General features: G+C 44.0%; 1 protein-coding gene across 10 annotated transcripts in view; it reads left to right on the forward strand.

Moving 5' to 3' along the window:
* Positions 1-20,262, forward strand: part of SPOP (speckle type BTB/POZ protein) — a 70,391-nt gene extending 50,129 nt beyond the window's left edge. For 7 of the 10 annotated variants that reach the window (XM_033918380.1, XM_033918385.1, XM_033918383.1 and 4 more), the window contains exons 6-11: positions 3,682-3,809; positions 7,189-7,366; positions 7,718-7,773; positions 13,880-14,002; positions 14,983-15,125; positions 18,840-18,984. In XM_033918380.1, the coding sequence (XP_033774271.1) occupies positions 3,682-3,809; positions 7,189-7,366; positions 7,718-7,773; positions 13,880-14,002; positions 14,983-15,125; positions 18,840-18,984 (773 nt within the window). Of the gene's footprint in view, positions 1-3,681; positions 3,810-7,188; positions 7,367-7,717; positions 7,774-13,879; positions 14,003-14,982; positions 15,126-18,839 lie in introns of all 10 variants that reach the window. The other 3 variants (XM_033918388.1, XM_033918382.1, XM_033918387.1) reach the window with 1 other exon arrangement.
* Positions 20,263-24,108: the final 3,846 nt, after the last annotated feature.

Below are 24,108 nucleotides of genomic sequence, written 5' to 3' on the forward strand. Positions count from 1 at the left end.
ACCTTGTGGCTTTGCGCTTGGTCAGCGGATTCAGCGTCCAATGCTAAGTTGACAAAGTTTCGTTTTAAAGGATCTTTCTTGTTTGGTGAGGACCTGGACAGGTTGGTTCAGACTCTCACTGATTCCAGAGTGCCTTGTTTGCCAGAGGATAGGCCGCTGGCTCGAGGTGACGCTGCTCTTGGGCATGGTGATTTCCGTCACTTCCGCCCTGGTAGAGAGACTGCCTCTTTTCTATCTTCTGGGCTCTCTAGAGGCAGATTCTTCCAGCACATGCAGTCCTTTCGTGGGGCCTGTCGGGGTGCTGGTAGTGCCCCCGCCGTGTCCCCTGCTGCCCGTCTTGCCCAATGACTCCTTGCTGGTGCTCGTCTTGGTTCCGGTGGGCGCCCGGCTGCAGGATTTTTATCCAAAGTAGACAGATATCACGTCTGATCAGTGGGTTCTGGAGGTGATTCGGGATGGCTATGCTCTGGAGTTCGCCCGTTCCTTGCCAGACCGGTTTCTCGCTTCTCCCTTGCAGGTGGCGTGGAAGCAGCAAGCCTTTCGCCAGACTCTTCAAAGATTGTTCGATCTCCACATGGTGGTTACAGTTCCCCTGCAGGAGTGGGGCACAGGTTGGTACTCTATTTACTTTGTGGTGCCAAAGAAAGAAGGGACCTTTCGGCCCATCCTGGATTTGAAGGGGGTCAACAGGGCTCTTCATGTGCCTTCCTTCTGCATGGAAACTCTGCGGTCTGTGATTTTGGCAGTTCAGCCAGGGGAGTTTCTGACCTCTCTAGATCTGACCGAGGCCTACTTGCACATTCCCATTCGGGCCTCTCATCATCGCTTCCTGCACTTTGCGATCTTGGGGCAACATTATCAGTTCTGTGCACTTCCCTTTGGTCTGGCCACAGCTCCGCGGATGTTTCTGCAGTCACTGGGATGGTTACTCAACCTTGCCAAGAGCCGGTTGTCTTCCATCTCAGTGCCTGGAATATCTAGGGATGCTGTTCGTCACCTAGTTGGGGAAGGTCTTCCTTCCGGAGGCCTGGGTAAGCAAGTTGCAATCTCAGATTCGCCTGCTTATGGCATCTCGGTATCAATACAGGATTTTATCCTAATGTGACACATAATCGATATACATTAATATTCCTTTGTAATGTATCGGCCTTGGGCAGGGAAGTTTGCTTGCATTAAAAAAGTGTGTTCAGCCATAGGCACATGGCTTTAGCATGCAGCTTGTTGTGCAGGATTAACTTATTTGCAAAAGAAACATTATGTATCATACCTGATAATTTTTGTTTCTTTAGTCACAGCAGATTGATCCAGATGAGTGAGATCTTTAAGTCTATCACCATACACCAATGTATCTCAAACTATGCCAAGGCACAGTGGTGTGCCACGAGAGATTCCAGAATTTTACTTTATTCTTTAAAATTCCCTTCATAAGTATACACTAGAATAGATGACATGTACGTCACGTACACAAGAGTCTGTCAGTGTTATAAGAATACAGTCGCCCAGACAAGCATCATTCTTTGATGTGATTGATCCTTGAAAACTAACAGCAAATAATTTTATTTTTATTTTTTATACAGTAGTTAGCCTAATTTGAGCAACAAAGCAAACAAGGCTTTGTTATCATTTGGATGATCTTATTTTTGTGAACTTGGATTTTCAGCTCTGACAGAAATTAAATTGAATTGCTTGTCGACTATCGAGCCACGTTTTGAGTTTGCATTCAAAAACAAGCACATCCATTGTATTGATTAGCAATTCTATTCTATCTACTTTATCAATTACCCATGAACTTAAATGCTCAAATTTAATTATTTGTTGGTTTTCTAATTTTATAACTTCAGTTATAATGTGCCATGAAAAATATTTGCTCCATTTAGCATGCCAGCTCTAAAAAGGTTTGAGAGACACTGCCATACACTTTGATAGACTCAGACCATTTTAGCACCTGCCCTCTAGACCAGGGATCTCAAAGTCCCTCCTTGAGGGCCGCAATCCAGTCGGGTTTTCAGGATTTCCCCAATGAATATGCAGGAGATCTATGTGCATGCACTGCTTTCAATGCATATTCATTGGGGAAATCCTGAAAACCCGACTGGATTGCGGCCCTCAAGGAGGGACTTTGAGATCCCTGCTCTAGACCAACTTTTGATAGCACTATGATGCTTCAGATTCATAGTTCTTGCTCGAAGAGCTATTAGAATTCTTCAGTGCACCTCTTAACTTTCTTTCCACTTAACCTTTTATATGAAATGTTCTTTTGCTTCTTCCCAGTGGAGTCCCTGTATTTATTGGGGTAATTTTATAAAGATTTTTCTGTATGTAAAGGCAGTTTTATACATAGTAAAAGACTTGAAGAAATTGCACAGCTGTTGATGTACTGACAAGATCATGCCTACTTCTATTTGCTCTACTTCTAGGCATTCTTGGGGTGCAGTTTGGGTAGAACAGAGGCAGACATGCAGTTTAAAGGCACATTTTTATATAAAATATGCTGGTACAGCAGGTGTAAGTGTGCGTCGGCATTTGAGTGTTTGGGACTAGATCTGGGGCCTGTTTTATAAAGGCGCATAGACAACTATGTTGCTTTTATAAAATAGGGATAAAGCAGGTGGGCACTTTCTTGGATTTTCAACACAAACATCCTGTTAAAAAAAATTTACAGAGACAAAGAATACAGAAGAAGCAGCTTGGATAGAAGGAAAAAAAGGACACACAGTGGATTTGCTGGGAAGGAGATTAAACAATTCAGATGGAACCAGGACTGGAATCTGGCATTTTAAACATTCAATTGCAGCAGCCTAGAAATATTTTTCCATAGTGTGTATCCCTTCCAACTTCATTATAGTGCAGTTGAATCCGTCTTTAGCTGGGCTCCTTCCAGAACTCTGCAGTTGTAGGCAGTAAATTTGACCACTAGGTGTGGCTGTTATACAATCACAGGCTCTCCCTTTGTTTTTTATAACCACTTCTCTTCCCTCTCTGCAATGGCTGGGGATGCTATTCCTGGGGTATACTCAGATCTGGCTTGCCCAGAGATCAGAATATATAGCTATTGAGTGTTTACACACATTATTTTAGAGGAACTCGTGGTGAGAATTTGTGTGTTTGAATGGGCTTTATGTTGGTGATTGGAAGAAATGTACGTAGGGATCATGCTATCTGTGAGGGCATTGGAGAAGGTGGGGTTCTTCATCTCTGAAAAGTTGTGTGTGCTGGAATAGGCTATAGAGAGATCTAGAAAATTTGTTAGGTTTACTTCGATGTAGAACAATTATTGAGGTGAAGCGTCACAAAAATAAAACCTATTTAGCACGAAATAGTAAGAAAAGGAGGAGAAACTAGGGGACAGGGAAAAAGAAACGGCATTGAAAAAGAGTACAATGTGAGAGAAAAAGTGCTGAGAGAAAGGGAATACAAACAATAAGTGTTATTGATAAATAGAGATTTGAAAATTAATCTGTAGTGCACTGATAGCACATGAAGGCCAACTGGCCTTTATTTGCCATCATGTTTCTATGTTTCATAGGTTACTGTGTGCAGGTTGTTGGTCTCTACCTTCTTACAGACTGGGTGGCTACTGAAGAATCTGATGGTGGTAGAGGGTTAACTGCAATGTATGCATGTGCTGGATAAGGTCTTTTCTGCCTTCTAACAAGTCTTTGCTCCTCTTTTGTTTTGTAGAGAGTCAACGTGCATATCGTTTTGTGCAGGGAAAGGATTGGGGATTTAAGAAATTCATCCGAAGAGATTTTCTATTAGATGAAGCCAATGGGCTCCTTCCTGATGACAAGCTTACTCTATTCTGTGAGGTGAGGCTCTCATGCAGCACCATGTAAAAAGTAACGGGCAGCAAAGGGTTGAAGCTGATGTAGGGAAGAATGATGGAGAGGTTGCCATGTAAAGCAGCAGTTTTGGGGTCTAGATCTCTTGAAGCAAGCATAATCTTTGTCATTGCAACATTCAACACTAGCCTATGAGCAGTCATCCAATTCCTGATAATGTCCAAAATATCATTCATTATCCCAGGACAAGCAGGCAGGTATTCTCACTAATGGGTGATGTCATCCGACAGAGCCCCGATACGGACGTCTCACAAGCATGTGTTGCTTGAAGAAACTTAGAAGTTTCGAGATGCCCGCACCGCGCATGCGCCAGTGCCTTCCCGCCCGATGGACCGGGCGTGTCTCCTCAGTTCTTTTCTTTCCGCGGAGCTGAGAAGTTTTACTTCAATTCTGCGCTGACTGAATTCACGTTTTATTGCCTTCTAATTCCGCGATTTTGGATTTCTTTTCCTCTTTTTGTGTGTTTTCTTTATTTTATTTCAAAAAAAAAAAAAAAAAAATTTTTTTTCTTCCGGCGAGTCGGCCGGGTCGGCCACGTGGCTCAGGCCCAGCTCCTTCGATCTAGCGGAGCTTTTTCGGCCTATGTCCCGGCCAATCACCGGTTTTAAAAAGTGTAGCAAGTGCCAGCGCGCGATTTCGCTGACGGACCCGCATCGACGCTGCCTGCAGTGTCTTGGTCCAGAACATTTCCCGAATCGTGCCGGCCTTGTTCCACTCTAACAGCGCGAGCGTTTAAGCGGCGCTGCCTGTTGTGGGAGTCGATGTTCAAGATGGAAGCTGCTAAGGAACCTTCAGCTTCGACTTCATCGGCCGCTTCGCCTGTCCATGCGAAACCAGCGAATGCTCCTGCTACTCCAGGCCTTTTGAAGCCGGCTTCGTTTACCCCGACTTCGGCCACGAGTTCGACGCCGGTGCCTGTTCCCGTCTCCTCGGCTCAGGTACCGCCTTCCACTATTCCACCGGTGGTCATTAAAGTGCCAAAGGCTACCAAGCAGAAGCACTCGACCACGAAGGAACGCGAAGACCGTGCAGGAGGACCCCCTTTCGGTGCGGATCTGCCAACGTTTCACGGACAAACGCTGTTTCTTCAGGGTTTACCGACTTCCTATGTATTCCTACAGCTTGAGTCGTTAGCAGGATGCTGGTGAGACCGTGAATGTGACTCAAGCTGCGTGAATACATAGGAAGTCTGAAAGCCCTGAAGAAACGGCGTTTGTCCATGAAACACTGGCAGTAAACAAGCCTCCTTTATTTTTTTTTAAACACAGTAGTTGTAGAGTTGTTCTGAAAATCTCAGTCCTCAAAAGAATAACTTTCATGGCATATAGTCACTCTCTACGGAAGTTTTTGAGCTAATGATGTGGACGAAGGTGGTTTGAGCAGATAGCTCTACCGATACAACGGCTTTTCTTCCGTTAAGAGCAGACTTTCAGCCTAAGTTACGTGGAGTTTTTGCACTGATTATTTATTTTAATTGATGACACACATTTGCACACAGAGGAGAAGTTTTTCAGCGTCTATGATCGAAATCTGGAACCATAAAAGTCTCAGATTATTTCTTGAATTTTCAAGCTCTGCAGGCTTCTGAGACTCTTTTCCTCTCCTTAATATTGACACACTCACTTTGGATAATTAATTTCTAACATAAGAAATCATTTTTATTGAGCTTTTAGTTATCATTGGGTTTCTTCCATCAGTCTATATTTGTAGGGAATACTAGCTGCCAGTCCATTGGGGGCACACACAGACATGCGCTGACTGCAGCAGCAGAAGTCTAAGTTGGTTCGAGGGGGCTGATAGTGAGGGAGAGGGAAGATTTGGATATAATACAAGACTCCCATTTTTGAGCCATTTGTTTTGGTCCCAAAATCTTGGTTTATATTTGAGTATACAGTGGTACCTTGGATTACGAGCATAATCCGTTCCAGGAGCATGCTCGTAATCCAAAATGCTCGTTTATCAAAGCGAGTTTCCCCATAGGAAATAATGGAAATTCGCTTTGATGCGTTCCCCCCCCCCCCCCGAGAACCGGCATTGCTCCCCTCAAAGGCCCCCTCCCCCCGCGATCCGGCACCCCCCTGCCTCGAACCGGCCCCCCCACCACGATCCGCCCCCCCCCCCCCCCGACACGATTGGGCACCCCTCCGCCACGATCCGACATCACCCCCGACACAATTGGGCACTCCCCCCCCCCCCCCCCCCCCGCCGCTTCTTACCCTCATCTGGGCACTCTTGAAAATCGGCTTCCTCCTCTGCTGGGCCTTGAGCATCTGAGCATGCTCAAGGCCTGCGAGTTCACGAGGCACCGATTTTGCAAATGTTTTGCTCGTCTTGCAAAACACTCGCAAACCGGTGCACTCGTAAACCGAGGTACCACTGTATATGGTAACTGAACATTGCAAAAAAAAAAAAAAAAAAAGGATACCCAGTTACTGTACAAGTAAGGCTAACATGTGATTAAATAAGTTGAGCAGAAGAAACAGAATCAAATCTTGTGGTACTCTATAGTTCAAAGGACAATAATCAGAGGTTACTAAACAAAAAGTAACTGGAAAAGACTGGTTACTTCAAGATACAAACCATTGAAGTACCCTTCTTAAACCCATCTACTAATTATGCCAACATAAACAATGGTTGACTAAATCGGCTGACAAAAGGGCCAATAATACCATAAGTTCAGTTTTCCTTCCATCAAGAAATCCTTTTAATTCATTCAGGATTGCTATTGAGCATTTTCACTAGCGTGTTTCATCCAAAAACCAGATGGACAAGAATGCAGTATGTTCTTTTGATTCAAGAAGTCCCTTGTTTGTAAGAAAACAGCCTTTGGATGACTTTGACCGGAAATGCTTATTGGAAGATCAGTCTATAGTTTTCTGAGGATGCAGGAATTAAATATGCTGTCTTCAAAATTGGCCCGACGATGGCTGGCTTCCACAACCTAGGCAAAGCCAACATTCACTATAGTCAAAATAACTGGATGCAGACATTGCAAAAAATTTGTCAAAGGTTTTTGATGGTAATGTGTCAAGATCAAAACTAATAGGGTAAGCAGAAAAATCTTATCCAGAACTGGCCACTGACAGAAACAGGATTCTGTACCTTCCTGCTTCTCTTCTCTAGCACTGCAGCTCCTTTAAACAATACTTCCTTTCATAACATAACATCGTGCTTATAGACCACGAAACCAGAAGTTCAACGCGGTTAATACAAAATTAATAATAAAATAACAGAAGACACCTGGAACTATTTGGCCAAATACTTTGAGAAAAGAGAGGTTTTCATGGCACCGTTCTCCTTTCACTTTTGCACTGACTGTTGGTTTCCATTTTGAATTTCCTTTCAGGTGAGTGTAGTACAGGACTCTGTAAACATCTCTGGCCAGAACACCATGAACATGGTTAAAGTTCCCGAGTGCCGGTTGGCAGATGAACTTGGAGGATTGTGGGAAAATTCACGCTTCACAGATTGTTGCTTGTGTGTGGCAGGGCAAGAGTTCAAGGCACACAAAGCTATTCTTGCTGGTGAGTGTCTATTGAGTTGTGTAGGAAAGAAAAGCTCACTGACGGAAAGAAAAGCAAACAGTGATAGGAAAAGGAGAGCAAGAAATGTTCAGGTATTAAGCTGGGTGCAAGAGGTATTTACTATCTTTATAGGTCTGTAGATTTTTATTATGGTTTGCATAATGGTTGGGCATGACTGGGATATTCACACTGGGCAGGGATTGGGCCATTGAGGACAGGATATTTGAAGGTTGGGGTGACTGGCAAAGAGACAGGTTGAACATGTTTAATCATTATTGGTGCTAATTTGATTGTACACATGTAATCAATTGTAACTTTAAGAATTTAATCTTGTCTATTCATGGGTTCCAGCTCGCTCTCCAGTTTTCAGTGCTATGTTTGAACATGAAATGGAAGAGAGCAAAAAGGTAAGAGCTGGACTCAATAAGCCAGTTACACTGTTTTTATTGGCATTGTGTTATATTTATTTTTAATGTGTTTGTACACTGTAATGTTTAAATTATAGGTTTCTTTTTTGTACTATGATCATAAGAAAAGCCATATGTAATCAGGTCAGGGTCTATCAAGCCCATCATCTTGTTTCTGATAGTAGTATTTTGGATCAAAAAGAGGAAATCCAGTTGCATTTTAAGAGATACTGTATACTCAAATATAAGTCAAGACCCCCCCTTCCCCCAAAAAGGAGGAAAAAAAAATAGTTGACTCAAATATAAGTCAGGCAGCTTAATATTCAAGTGTCCTGCCCTGTCAGGCTCTGCACCCAACCCCCTTCCCTCCATCCCTCCCCTGTCAAGCACTGCACCCTTCCTTCCTCCCCTTCCCTGTCAGGCTCTGCACCCAGCACCCTGTCAGACTCTTCACTCTCCCTCCCAGACTCTACCTTCTGTCCCCCCCTCCCTTCCCTATCTTCAGACTTCTGCCAATCTGGTGGAGGTACAGCGGGTCCTCTGCCGATCGCTGGTGGAGGTGCAGCGGGCAGGAGCAAGCTTTCCAAACTCCTGCCCCACTGCTAACTAGCTGCGCAATCCAATTTCGCCATCTGAGCTGCATGAGCAGCAGCGTGATTTGGCACTGCTTTTTGGCGCTCTTTCTGACTTTATACCATTATAGCTGCTTCAAGAAAACTTTCTACTTAGCAATGCTATCACCAGAAGTGGACTCACTTTAATGCGTGGTGTACTCTCCATCTAGATGCTTCCTCCTCTTCACACTCTTCAGTGTTGGATTATTTTCTCCATTTATCCAATTCTGGGCTGAAAACCACTTGTGTTTTGCCTTAAGGCATCAGGAGCTGAGACAAAATCAAGGGTTGTTCAAACTGGGCTTTATGCCTTAAACATCAATTTAAATTACCTGCTAGATATCTTCATAAATATAATTACATAATTTGTTATAAATTTTACAATATTTCATACCTTAATTTCTTCTAATGTTACATGAAGGGTCAGATTTAATTTCTTTACTGTCCTAAAGTGAGGTTTCCCTGGTGGAAGAAGCAGTCTCTCATATAGAGGACCAGGAGGCAATAACAACCATAGACCAGGAAGAGGACCCTTCTGTTCACCAACTCTTAAGTCCTCTGCATTGCTCGAGATCATTAGAGTCCCTTCGAGAGCTGAAGATAGATACTCTACAAACTGTCCTCTTAGAGTTGTCTTCTGAGTGGGGTTTGGGCTCATCCCACGTCTTTTCCATGGTACCCGGACATGAAGATCCTAGTCACAGAGTCCTGGGAAGGTGGCTAAAACCATGATTAAGCTGTATCCCATGGATCAGGAATTTCAGAAAATGTTTGCTATGCAAAAGGTGAATTCCCTGGTAGCCCAGGTGACCAAACGCACTTCCCTGCCAAGTGAAGGAGGTGAAGTTTTGAAGAATCCGCAGGACCACAGAGTATATATGGTCCTCAGGAGGCAGTTTGAGGCTCTAGCCTTAGGGATTAAGGCTGCAGCCATGGCCGCCTTCGTGGCATGTGCCTATCATTCCAAGCTATGCAATCAGAACCTGGCAGAGGATGAGCCCCTGCCACAGCTTGTGTTAGCTGGAATAGACTAAGTAGTGGTTGCACTCTGGTATAATCAGAGTTATAGGGAAAGTCTCAGTATATTCTATCTTCACCCATTGTATACTTTGGATCAGACAGTGGGCGGGTGATTCAACCTCTAAAGTAACACTGAGCAGGCTCCTATTCAGGGGACAGATGTTGTTTGGCAAGGGCCTAGACAATCTTATGGCCAGTGTACAAGATCGCTGGCCAAGATAAGCAGACCCCGAGCGGCCAGAGCCGGGGGGCCCTTTCATGGCTTACAACACTTACTAGTGCTCCACAGGATCCACTGCTCAGAGAGTCTTTCAAGGTGCCATACAGTAATTCTCTGGGAACTGGAGGAACCATGGTTCAGGTTCCTGCTCTACAGTGCAAGCCGATAAGCCACTCCTCTGAAGATTGGAGGTTGGTGCTCAGACTATCTGGAGGCCTGGAACAGATAATGACTGACCACTGGTCCTGGAAATTATCAGAGGGGGCTACAAGATAGAGTTCACAGGCCCTCCCTCCAACTGGTTTGTGGATTTGCTGGCCAGCCTGCCAGAGAAGGCAGAAAAGGTGCAAGCAATGTTACACAGATTGCTAGATATTCAAGCCAGAGAACCAGATCCTCCAGAAGATTTGGGCTTGGGCAGATTCTCCTTATGCTTTGTTGTGCTCAAGAAAGGCTCAGAGGAGTGGAGACTCATCCTGGATCTCAAACATTTCAATGCAGCCCTAAGAATTCCTTGGTTCCGGAAGGAGACCATTCAGTCCATTGTTGCAATGATGGAGCCAAGGGAATTTCTAGCCACCCTAGTTTTGACGGAAGCTTACCTTCACATCCAAATCTTCCCGGAACACAGGAAGTTCATGAGATTCCATGTGTTAGAGAATCGCTACCAATTTTCAGCACTTTCCTTTGGGCTGGCAGTGGGGCTTCCTGAACTTTCACCAAGGTTATGGTGGTGGCCACTCATCTCCACAGAGCAAATTGGCAAGTGCACCTGTACTTGGACAATTGGCTTGTCAGAGCACCATCTCAAATGGAAGGAAAAAATGCGGTAACAGCAGTTGTGGAGATGTTAGAGTTTTTGGGATGGATTGTGAACTTTTGAAAAACCACCTAGTTCCAAAACAGTTCTTGGAATATCTGGATGACTTGTTCAACACAGCAGAAGGCAGAGTTTTCTTCCAGAAGAACGCAAACAGAAGCTTTGTGGTCAAATTACAGACCTGTTGGCCAAGCCAGGGCCTACTGCGTTGCATTACCTTCAAGTCCTTGGATCCCCCTCCAGGACACTTTGTTGTCTCGGTTGCCTCAGAGAGGCTACCTATAAATTCCACTTCCTTGGACAGTGGCTGCTAGAAACAGCATAAGCTGGTGGCTTCGCCCACAGTCTCTAGCAAAGGGAATCCCATTCTCGATCAATTCCTGGGTCATCTTAACAACGGATGCCAGCTTGTTTGGGTAGGGGGCTCATTGCAACCATCACCCAGTTCAAGGACTTGGAACTCTGTCTCAGCGGAGGTGGTCTATCAACAGGCTAGAACTACGAGCCATTTGTCTGGCACTGCACTGACTGCAGTCTTTACTGGAGGACAAAGCAGTCAGGCCACTGCAGTGGCATTGTTGGAGGAGACTATGTCAACAGGCAAGGAGGTACCAGGAGCACTCCGGCAGGAGGCGAAAGCATTTTTCTGTTGGGCAGAAACACACCTTCAGACAATCTCTGCAGCACACATGGCCAGGGTGGACAATGTTCAAGCGGATTATCTCAGCAGACAGACATTAGACGCGGGAGAGTGGTGTTTGTCCTTGAAAGTGTCAAGGGCCATTGTGAGACGATGAGGTCGTCCGGTGTTCATTCTCATGTCAACTGCAAAGAACAAAAAGGCAACTCAGTTATTCAGCCAAAGATTCAAACCCAGAAGTGCAGAGCTAGATACCCTGGTTCAACCATGGCCAGAGACCGGGCTACTGTACGTGCCCACCCCACCCCCTCCCCTTGGTCCATGATAAGCTAGATGATCTGCCGAATTAGCAAATCACTCAGGAATGGTAGGCCTTGTATATCCAGATTGACCTAGGTGCTCGTGGTACTTAGACCTCATTCGCCTACAGAAGGAGCAAAGTCTCAGACTCCAGGTGCATCCAGACTTGCTCTCTCAGGGGCCAATTGCCCTAGAAGATCCAGGACACTTTAGTCTTAAGCAATGGCTCTTGAGCACACAGTCCATAAAAATATTCAGAAGTAGTCTTTGCCACTCTCCTTAGTGCCAAAAATGATAATTTCAGCGTATTCTAAGGCATGGGAGAAGTTTCAATGCTGGTGCAGCAACATCCCAATCTCGTCAATGCTGGCATTCCTCCAAGAGGGTCTTGGCAAGAGATTGGCAGTAGCATCCCTTAAAGTTCAAGTAGCAGAGCTCTCGTGCTTCTGGGGTTGAGAGAAGGGAGCTTCACTAGTGGCCCGTCCAGACATAGCCAAGTTCTTGAAGACTATGGCTGCTGATTCAAGATCCATTTCCTTTTTGGAATCTTAATATAGTCTTAGAAGGACTCAGCAGGGCTCTGTATGAGCCCTTACAGGAAGCCTCTCTTGTGGATCCGTGGGTCAAAATAATTGATTTGGTGGCAATTACATTTGCCTAGATAGTTTCAGAATTGCAAGCACTGTCGTGCTCAAGATCACGAAAATGGAAGTTACCTTGCATACGGTTCTGTCCTTATTACAGAAGGTTGATTTGATGTTTCACGTCAACCAAGAGGTTAGATTGTCAGCATTTCATTCCACTGGTCCAAGAAGGAAGACAAGGCCTTAAGCATTTTGGATATCAGAAGAGTCTTGTTTGGTTTCCTAGAGGTGTGACTAATTTTAGATCATCTTTTCATGTTAACCAATTGGGTAAGACGAGGCAATCCTGCTTCCAAGACTACCATCTCTAGATGGATTTTTAGAATGATCTTTGACTATTGGCTGCAGCAAGCGGCCACCTATTTCATTGAAGGCACATTCGACAAGAGGCATGGCCTCCTCTTTGGCTGAATCTTAGGCAGTTCCACCCGAGGAGATTTGAGGATCAGAAATCTGGTCCTCCCCTCATACTTTTACCAAATTTTACAGGGTGGACATTGCAGCAAAGGAGGATGCCGCTTTGGGTCCTAAGTACTACGAGCAGGCTCATCTGTCATACCTAGAGTTTGGGGACTATTTAGGTGCATCCCTATTGCACTGGAAAAGGAGATTAGGTTATTACCTTTATAATATCTTTTCCAGTAGATAGGGATGGTATTCTGAACCCCCACCTGCCCAGCATTTTATCTGATGCGCCTGTTCTCTGGTTCAAGCTTCATGGGCAGCTCAGTAGCTAAAATTCTACTGTCATACTATGGGATTAGGAAGAGTCTATACATAGAATTACAAGGGAGGAATGGTTGAGCTCCATAAAGCTTCAGGCTGTTAGTTTCTTGCTTAATTTGTGTTTTCTTGAATTCATTGATCCTCTCAGAGGTTTGCTAATGTTATAACTACATTACTGTTTCTGCAGTGATTGTTTTAACTTTATCTGAGCAGATTAGACACTTGGTTTTGGGGAATTCCCTGTACCCCTCCTTCTTCTGTCTTCTGTAGGGCAGTCACCAGCATTGGTACAAACTGAATGGAGCAGCAGAGACTATGGAGGAGGAAGAGTTGAAAAGCTGTAATTGACATCTTCTGCAGTATGCTCGCGAGCACAGATGGCTAACCCTATGGTTCAACATGCCATTCCTATCTACTGGAAAAGATGATGTCAAGGTAAGAACCTAATCTCTTTTTAATTATTCTACCACTCTTGTGATTTTATAAATTTCTCTCATATTCCCTTTGTCATCTCTCTTGCAAGCTAGAGTCCTAATCTGTTATGGCTTTCGTCATTAGAGAGATCTTTATCCCCATTATTGTTTTTGTAGTTCCAATGCTGAATTTTTTGGTAACCCATTATTTTCATCTACTGTATGTTGTAAGTCATTTTATTTTATTTATTAGAAGGAAAAGGGGATGGGATTTGATGCTTTTACTGTATATACATGTACTTATTTATTATCATCTGATGGGCGGGAGGAATTGGATGAGGAAGGAGAGTTCTAAGGACTGTAGATAGTGAGTAGGGAAGAGGGCAAGGTTCAGGATTGTATGATTAGCAGGGAGAATAAATAAGGGGTTGGTCATGAACAAGGGTCATTGGGGCATGCACAGAATGGGGGAATCCAGGTTCATTTAGAAGGAGTAACATACTCTTTAGGGTGGCTGTGAAGATGGAGATACTTTCCAGTTTTTGTATTTTTAAGGATTAGAGGTGCTGTTAGGTGGTTAAAGAAAGGGTCATGGGAGTTTAAATCAAAATTATGCTGCTGGAGAAGACTATGAAACTTCTCTTGAAAAGATTGTAAGCCCCTTAATATATTTCATTTCCTGATTTTCTGTTCTGTTTATCTGATGTAGAATCGGGTAGAAATCAATGATGTGGAACCAGAAGTTTTCAAAGAGATGATGTGTTTTATATATACGGGGAAAGCACCTAATCTTGACAAGATGGCAGATGATCTGCTGGCAGCAGCTGACAAGGTGAGTTGGAGGTGGAGTGCAGTGCCACCTCCTCCTCCTTCAGGTATCTGTGAAGAAAATAGTCAAGTAGTGATCTGTATGAGGGAGACATGAAAAGGTTAAAGAATGAGGTGGGGCAGCAGTATAAAGGAAGTTTTGTACTGCTTGAGGATAAGATGGGATGTAAGAGTGAGGGGCACTTGGTACTTCTAATAGAGAATGACACGGTGATTGTTACCCGTGGCTAGCCTGCTGAAACGGGGATGTAAAAAAAATGGTTCCCGCAGGTACGGGGAGAAGACCATTCACCGCCCTGTGGAATAGTGAATGGCCTTGTCTTCGCAGTTAACTGAGGATTGTGCGGTCCAGCAGCCCCCTCCCTCCCAATCACGATCTGGACAGCTCCTTCCCTTCCCCTTATCTTCGCTTCGCTGGCTTACTTTAATATTCTCTTTAACAAACAGCCAAAGACGAGCATTAAAGTCGCGTATGGCAGCTGGAAAGTCCTCCTCTGATGCAACTGTAAACAGGAAGTTGCGTCAGAGGAGGACTTTCCAGCTGCCATACACGACTTCAAGGCTCTCCTCTGGCTGCTTGTTAAAGAGAATATTAAAGTAAGCCAGCGAAGATAAAGAGAAGGAGGGAGGGAGCTGATGGACCGCAATGGGAGGGAGGGGGCTGCTGGACCAGGCGAAGGGTGCTGAAGGGAGTGGAGAGGAACAGACACATGTGCTGAATATATGTGGGGACAGAGACTGAGCTCGCGGGGATGGGATGGGGATGGAGATCACAGAGACGGAGCTCGCGGGGACGGGGCGAGGATGAGCTCATGGAGGCGGGGACAGATTTTTTCCCTATATCATTCTCTAACTTCTAATAGATGAGGCAGGTCAGCAGGAAGAGGGAAGCTTAGTAATGAAATAGTTGAGAGGGGATAGGGTGAGCGAAGTTAGCATTACCAAATGACAAGGCTGTGATTTATAATTGAAATTTTTCTTTAGTATGCTTTGGAGCGGTTGAAGGTGATGTGTGAAGATGCACTTTGCAGTAACCTGTCTGTGGAAAATGCTGCTGAAATCCTTATCCTTGCTGATCTTCACAGTGCAGACCAGCTAAAAACCCAGGCTGTTGACTTCATTAACTAGTGAGTCATCCCTAGGAAGGAGGAAACAATGATGGTAGAAAGTGGTATATTCATGGATTTTTGCATGTACTGTAATCACACTTGGTTTCTTTTTTAATAACTAAACTGCTAGATAACAAATCATATACAGTATAGCTTCCTGTCGAGGATTCCAAACATCTTTTATTTATCCCCTTGTCAATACATCTTTGTGTTCATTATGATTCTAGCAGCTATTGTAGGGCTGTGTCTAATACAATCTTATTAATCTATTCAAGTTAATAGAATTAAATCCCTTAGTAAATGTGTTTTGGGGCCACCTTACCTGTTTGTGAATGTCTCACTATAGTGTATTTATGTTCAGATCTCTGCCCCTTTCAGCACCTTTTTCCTGTGCAAAGAGCATACAATTCCTTATGGATGAGTTAAGCACCTCAACTCGTGAGTTGCTTGCAGAAAATATCAATCATTTTCTTCTCTCCATCCCCTTGTCTCTCTGGCCAGTGCCTCCTCTCCTCTGTCTTAACTTCTGCAAGCAAGTTGAAATGTCTTCATCTGCTCTAGATTTTTTATTTTGGTGATTTAATTCAATATTTTTTTTAAGCTTCCCTGTGCTGAGAGGTTCCAAGTAGTACTGGGACAATTCTGCCTGGGGAAAGAGCCAGCCATTAGGGTCTGTAGCCAGGAGGGCCATACTTAAAAAGAGCACCTGCCTGCCGGCTTGTGTTAACCTTGGAGCTAGGTTTCCTAGGAGCAGTGCTTGCCCCAGTGGAATTAGGAGCTTGAGCGCAGGCTGATTTGACCACGCAACTGGCTGAGAGGCTTTCAGAAGTCAGCTGCATCCTTCTTCCTCACCCCTCCCTGTGTGGGAGTGTAATAGGTTTCAGGTTTTTGGAATCTGAATAAAAGGCAGACCAAAGAGATAAGCCACTGGAGCTACCCTTGCTTGTTTGAGGCAGAAATCCCTTTTTCATTTCCAGCTGTAGTGAGAAGCTGATGCGGGCACAGCATATGGCAGATCTGTGAATACAGCTGACTACTGTCTATGGGAAAATTAGGAAGAGTCTGAATTCAGCAAAACCTAAGAGTTTGAGGGTGTCCCAAAAGTCCCCCATCTTTAAAAATCCTATTTCAGTAATTTTGAATTTTTTATTTTGCTCCAAAAGGCTGTTTTTTGGCACTAAAATGCTGTTGCGTCAGCATCTTGGGTTTCCCGATTTTTATTTCGAAAGCTGCCTTCTGCCTCAAATTCTTGAAAAAATTAATTTATTATGGACCCCTCAGGTGCCAAATTTGCACTGGATGGTCGGATGAGGAGTGTCGTACTGTGAGGCACACGAGAGGAGGGGGATGGGGGCGGGAGCCATGGGCTTAGCCCCCCTCTGATCACTTTACGGGTCAGGAAGTGCAGAAAGCTTGAGATCCAGTTCGTAAAATCTTGTTAGAGCCTTTAAATGCAACTCAGCGTTGCCAGCAAAACGCTTTTGTGCAGATACCCCTGATCCTGAGAGGAGATGTGTGTTAAACAGGCAGAGGTTATTGAAGATCCCAAGTCAGGTCTTTGACCCTGATTTTGTGACTTTGATGTATACAGCTTACTAGAAGCATAAAGGGTTGTCCCATGTCAGCCGGTTAGCTCTCAAAAGAGTTTATCTCCACAAAGTGAGGTCTCACTGCAACCAGTAGAGCTGCAGGAATCTTAAGCCAAGTTGGGAAAAGGACTGAAATTATGTGGTGTTTTGATGTAATTTTGCTGCTCTCCCACCAAGCATCCTCCTTGGAGGATTCTAGTTCTTAGTTTGGGGCAGTTTATTGAGTTCGGACCATTGTATGTTGGGGAATTGAGACCATGATCTATCTGCTGCAGTTGATTCTTTATCCGTGAGGAGCATTGTGAGATTGTTTAGATGGGCTGGGACAAAATTGAGGGTGGCTCTGGTATTTGTAATTTTGTTCTTGAAGTGATCTGCTAAGATGGTGGCTGAGGGTAGTGGGGTATTGTTAGTGGTCATGTATGGTTTGGTGTTTGTTAGATCTTTTAGTATTTGGAATAGTTTTTTGGTATCTTGGGTTTCTGTGCCTATGAGATTAGTGTAGTGGGTTTTCCTCTTGTCTTTTAGTAGAAGTTTGTATTGTCTGTTGATTTTTTTCCAGGCAGTTTTTGTTTGATCTTGGTTTTTCTCCATTTTCTTTCTAATTGCCTAGAGAGTTCTGCATTTTCTTGAGGTGACAAATCAGTTTCACCTTTCAGATCACCTATTTGTCTTGAACAGTGCTAGCCGTCAGAGCAGACCAACCTCTAAAGCAGGGATGCCCACACTTTTTTGGCTTGTGAGCTACTTTTAAAATGACCAAATCAAAATGATCTACCAACAATAAAAACCACAAAGCACACTGTATGCAGAGAAAATGTTAATTATCATTTATATTTGGAATTTTTTCAGAGAGGTCAAGGCAGATGACTTTAAAATGTGCAATGTCATCCCAGTAAGAACAAAAAATAGACAGATGCCCCCTCTCCTTTCTTTCTTTCTATCTCTTTCCCTGCCCCCTTCCCTTTCTTTCTTTCTCTCTCTCTATCTCTCTCCCCCACCCCCTCCTCTTTCTTTTTCTCTCTCTCTCTCCCCTGCCCCCTCCCCTTTCTTTCTCTCTCTATCTCTCTCCCCCTGCCCCTTCCCCTTTTTCTTTCTCTTTCTCTCTCTATCTCTCTCTCCCTCTGCCCCTTCCCCTTTTTTCTTTCTCTTTCTCTCTCTATCTCTCTCTCCCTCTGCCCCTTCCCCTTTTTTTCTTTCTCTCTCTCTATCTCTCTCCCCCTGCCCCATCCCCTTTCTTTCTTTCTCTATCTCCCCATGCCCCTTCCCCTTCCCCTTTCTTCCTCTCTCTCTATCTCTCTCCCCCTGCCCCATCCCCTTTCTTTCTTTCTCTCTCTATCTCTCTGCCCCCTCCCCTTTTTTTCTTTCTTTCTCTCTCCCCGCCCACTCCCCTTTCTTTCTTTCTCTCTCTATCTCTCTCTCCCCGCCCCTCCCCTTTCTTTCTTTCTCTCTCTATATCTCTCTCCCCCCTGCCCCCTCCCCTTTCTTTCTCTCTCTCTATCTCTCTCCCCCTGCCCCCTTCCCTTTCTTTCTCTCTCTATCTCTCTCCCCCGCCCACTCCCCTTTCTTTCTTTCTCTCTCTATCTCTCTCTCCCTGCCCCTCCCCTTTCTTTCTTTCTCCCTCTATCTCTCACTCCCCCTGCCCTCTCCCCTTTCTTTCTTTCTTTCTCTCTATCTTTCTCCCCCTGCCCCCTTCCCTTTCTTTCTTTCTCTCTCTATCTCTCTCCCCCCACCCCCTCCTCTTTCTATCTCCCCCGCCCCTCCCCTTTCTTTCTTTCTTTCTTTCCCCCTGCCCCCTCCCTTTCTTTCTTTCTTTCTCTCTTTTCCGTAGATCGGGCAGTTCCCTAATCTCACCCCTTGTTTTCATTTCCTCTTCTAGGGGTTATCATTTGTTTTGGTATGGACTAAGGAGAGAGAGTGTGTGTGTGTGTGTGTTATGGGGGGAGAGGGTGCTGCCCAGAGAGATACAGGAGGGTGGAGAGAAGAAAATGATTCATTGACTTCTGCAAGCAACTTGCAAGTTGAGGTGCTTTACCTGTCCATAAGAAATAATATGCTATTCCTACAGAAAAGAGGATTATTGAGGTAAGAACCTAAGCAGCTTGGCCAGTATTTGATTTTATATATCTTTTTCTGTTTGTAGTCATGCATCAGATGTCATGGAGACGTCAGGCTGGAAATCCATGGTTGTGTCCCACCCTCACTTGGTAGCTGAAGCATATCGCTCTCTGGCGTCTGCACAGTGCCCTTTCCTGGGACCTCCACGCAAGCGACTGAAGCAGTCCTAAGGCAGCCCCTGCTCAGGGTCCCCTGGAGCTTTCCCTGGAGCAGCACAGACTGCTTCCAACTTCATCACCAGTCCCACAGTGCAAGCTGGGCAGCTTTGCTCTACAATGACAGGAGGGAAGACTGCTTTTGTGAAACCCAGACTTTATAACCAGCACGATGCGATTTAAAGGAAACAGGAGGATAGACCCTAGGGGCTGGGGTGTGTACAATCCGTCGAACCTTATCGCTGCGTTGTCTGTGTTCTTTCTACTCAGGCAGAGTATGTCTCATGCCTGGCTTTTAATGAACAGTCCTCTGACATGGGGTGCTGAGGAAAGCATTACTGTCTCTTGACAGCACAGAACTAAACATGCAGTAAAAAGGAGAATAACAAGCAAAGACTTTTTTATATGAAGGAAGAACCTGGGTGGATTCTGTTTTTCATAAAAGAGGCATTGTTTTCTTATAGCCATGCAGGAACTTTGCTGCATGCATCCACAACAGAGAGAGTAGCACAAAACTCTCCCAAGATTAGCTGCTCTATAGCACAGCTGTCAGGAAACGCAAAGGGCTTCATCAGATGGAAGCTGCAGAGGAAAGGACTGCTTCCTCTGGGCAAACCTGTTCCAACCTGAGAAACTAGAGAATCCTTGATCTGCAGCATGCTGTCAAAGATCCACCCTTGTCTGTCCTGTTTTTAGAATAATTTGGAAAACATTTTTCCTTTGCTTTATTTCCCCACCTCCCCTTCTCTTTGGTTTTTGTTTTGTTTTTTTAAACCATGAGGATTTTATCATTCACTAATGCTGTCTGGCCATAGTCATGCTTTGCTACATGATTCATACAGACTCTTTGCACCTGGAGTGTGCTGGCTATAGCAGACACCCTTCCCTGTCTTGTATATTATTCGTTGTTCTTATAGGTATGAAATGGAAAAAAGAGAGCTTGTTAAAATTTGTTTTGAAAAATATAAATCTTATTTTGTACTGTGTGGTATGCCTTCATCTTTCTGCTTGGACTCTGGTAAATGAAACATCATTCTGATGATGAGTTCCTGTTTTTTGGATTTCCTGGAGCAGATACTGTTGTTTCTATGAAACTTTAGTAATTCACTCAAATGTCTGTTTTTAGACTTCTTGGCCTACATACAGTGTGCCTGCTGTACTGCCATACACCCTACTTATTCTCTGGTCTCTCTCCTCCTTGCCCTGTGCTTCTAAGGTCATCATTGTGTCTGTTCCAAGTGTACTGGAAGTCACTTGGGGGTTGTGTACATATAAATAAAATTATTTCCTCCATGTATGTCTCTTTCCACTAATATGCACAACTTGCTGTTGCTAGTCTGTTATAGCAATAGTCCAACCCGTTCCCCTTTTCCATACTGTCATTACATACAGATGATCTAGATTTCTTGTGCTGCGGATAACTTTTCAGAAATTTCTGATATCCTCTGAATGTTTGTTCATACTGTTTCCTGCCCATTGTTGATTGCTAAGTGACTTGGATTCTCTGTAGGCCATTAATCCAGCTGGTCACCAGCAAACAAATACCAGATTCCAAAGCCATAATTCAGTGTTTACCAGTATTTATCCATGTGTTTGCTGAACTCATGGTGTTGCCAGCTTTTAGCTCCTTGTCATGGGATTTTGATTTACTCCTGTTTCTCTAATTCCCATAACAATAGACTCTGCAGATCAAGCAGCTCCATCACTTCTGCAATGGGACATAAACTAGACAACAAGAATTAAGCCATCATGCTGTGACATGGAGTTAATCAGCAGAATTTCCTAATGATTGCTATATGCTGGCTAGTTGAGTATTCAGAATGTTTTCGTAAAGTACTCCCCACAACTTGTCAATACCAGCAAGATCTGCAAAACAGCAACATTAGTTTTCCTGGTTTTGCTGCTTTTTGTACATTTTCCTCCTTTTATATTTAACAATTTGTTATACATTATTTGAAATGCAGTACCATAAACTCAAACAGAAAATTGATCCAAAGGTCAAGGTCATAATCAAAGGCTTAAACCCCCAAAAATGTACCTGTAAAATATCCCATATTAAACAAGTGCAGTTTTCCTTGGAGGAATCCAATCAGAATATAAGTACCATAAAACATTTTTGAAGGAGAAAATAAGAAATGATACCCAGATGAAAACCCAGGTACAACTAGGCATTAGGAGGTTTTGATGTTACTAATGAAGATTCAGCTAGTAGTATGGTTACCAGATGGCTTCAGAAAAGGGAGGACAGATTTAAATGTCTGGGCTTTACTTCTATTGAAACAAATGGAAGTATCTTTGGGACAGTGCTGTAAACAAGTCTTCCCTGTGAACTTCTAAAAGCTAAGCTACTCAGAATTTCATATTCTGCTCTTTTCACTGTTTTTCAGCATTATATCTGCTTAATTTCTCTTCTCCTCCTCCTTGTTTCTTACTTAAAAAAAAACAAACAAAAAAAATAAACCTTTCTCTTTCCTCTGTTCATTCTTATTTCCTCTTCCTCTTCATAGGAATAAGGGTAAGACCTATAGTCCCACCTACCCCAGGGATCACTGCTCATGGGCAGAGCAATGGCAGATGAAGTTCAACGTGGAGAAATGCAAAGTAATGCATTTAGGTAGTAAGAATAAGGAACACGAGTATAGAATGTCAGGCGCAACTCTGGGTAAGAGCGAACAAGAAAAGGACCTGGGTGTACTGATAGATAGGACCCTGAAGCCGTCGGCACAATGCGCGGCAGCGGCAAAGAAAGCAAACAGAATGTTAGGCATGATAAAAAAAGGAATCACGAGTAGATCGGAGAAAGTCATAATGCCGCTTTATAGAGCAATGGTCAGACCACACTTGGAATACTGTGTCCAACATTGGTCTCCCAACCTAAAGAAGGATATAAAACTGCTGGAGAGGGTGCAGAGACGAGCAACGAAGCTAATAAGAGGTATGGAGAGCTTGGAATATGAGGAACGACTCAAGAAACTGGGACTGTTCTCCCTTGAGAAGAGGAGGCTGCGAGGGGACATGATCGAGACGTTCAAGATGCTGAAAGGCATCGATAAAATAGAGCAGGAAAATAAATTATTTACATTGTCCAACGCGACACGGACAAGAGGACATGGTTTGAAGCTAAGGGGGGACAAGTCCAGGACAAATGCCAGGAAGTTCTGCTTTACACAGCGAGTGGTAGACGCCTGGAATGCTCTCCCAAAGGAGGTTATTAAGGAATCCACTGTGCTAGGATTCAAAGGCAAATTAGATGCACATCTCCTTACGAGAGGCATAGAGGGATATGGGTGACTAAAACTACATCAGGTGTATACCTGACTGGGCCTCCGCGTGTGCGGATCGCCGGACTCGATGGACCATGGGTCTGATCCGGAGATGGCAGTTCTTATGTTCTTATTATGTTCTTATACAGAGACCCAAATAATCAGGACTACTCAAATCAAGTCATTTCACAACCAATCAAGATGGCCTTTATTCTATGCAATCACTGTGGTGCTTTAATTCCAAGACGCACTATTTGGAGGCTTAAGGCTTGCCCCATCTGTCTTCAACTTGCTATTATTAAGGAGGAGCTCTGCAAACTTAAACAGGAATTGAATACAATTAAAGCAGCTTCCATCACTCCACAAAATCATACCAACTTACCACCTCTACCTCAAAGAATAAAACAGGCCAGGAATAAATGGGTCACAGTAGGCTCAGGAAGACTGCGACATGTAACACAGAAACATCCACCTTCACAAATATTACCTCTACAGAATTCCTTCGCTCCACTAGTACACTGCGATACTCAAGAAAACAGAAGGGAGGAGGGACTGAAACCAATGAAGGTAACTCAAGAGAAGCGCACCCTAAGCACAAATAAAAAAGCAAAAAACTGAAAACTATTACTGTTGGGATTCCATCATCAGAGGCATTAACCTTGGAACATAAGGCGAGGAGACCAAAATAGTGAAATGTCTTCCAGGATCCTCAGCTACCAGGAGTTCCAGGCAAATACTGACTATAATTAAGGAAGAAACTAAGGATTTTAATACTGATGTTGTTATCCATCTGGGAACAAATGACCTGGCCAATAACTCCACACTTGCAGTACAGAAAGCTTTTCGGGAGCTTGGTGAGAGCTTTGAAACCTTTTGTAAAGACATTAGCATTTTCCAAAATACTTCCTGCATATGGAAAGGGAGAGCAAAGAGTAAAAAACACAAAGGACTTTAATAGATGGCTCAAAGCCTGCTGTCATCAAGAAGGCTTCAGGTACATAGGAGGATGGGGAAATCCATGGAAGGACAAGAAGCTATGGTGTACAGGAAAAAGAAACCTTGCGGAGAAATTTAGACAATATGTTTCTAGACATTTAAACTAGAAGGTGGGGGTGGTGTATGTATAATAGACAATTATAGAGACCCCCCCCAGCTAAAGAAAAGATGTGATGGTAGTGAAGATTGCAATGTAAACAATATCAGCAACTCACTTAGCATTGCAATGGAAAGTGAAACGAAACAAAAATCTATACGAAAAAGGAGATTACCGCTGAAAAATAGCTGGAAAGCAATGACCACAAATTCTCGTAGTCTAAGCAAAAAAGTTCATGATCTGCAAGCCCTGATGTTAGAGGCTGATCTAGATATTGTCGCTACAGAGACATGGTTCAGTGAATCACATGGATGGGATGCAAACATACCTGGATATAATCTTTTTAGGATGGACAGACATGGTCAAAAAGGTGGAGGAGTAGCTCTCTATGTAAAGATCAATATCCAAGCGACCGAAATGCAAGGGACCTGGGGAGAGGAAGAAGCGATATGATCACTCTGAAAAGAGAAGATGGAACTTCTATCTACGTGGGTGTAGTCTACAGACCTCCGACTCAATCACAGCAAATTGATAAGGATCTGATTGTGGATATCCAAAAGTTTGGAAGGAAAGAGGAGGTGCTGCTGTTGGGAGATTTCAACCTGCCAGATGCGGACTGGAATGTTCCGTCTGCAAAATTGGAAAGAAGTAGGGAGATTGTGGATGCCTTTCAAGAGGCTCTGCTCGGACAAATGGTGACGGAACCCACAAGGGGATGCCTTTCAAGAGGCTCTGCTCGGACAAATGGTGACGGAACCCACAAGGGAAAAAGCGATATTGGAT

The sequence above is a fragment of the Geotrypetes seraphini genome, chromosome 13 (assembly GCF_902459505.1).
Source record: "Geotrypetes seraphini chromosome 13, aGeoSer1.1, whole genome shotgun sequence".
Lineage (NCBI taxonomy): Eukaryota > Metazoa > Chordata > Amphibia > Gymnophiona > Dermophiidae > Geotrypetes > Geotrypetes seraphini.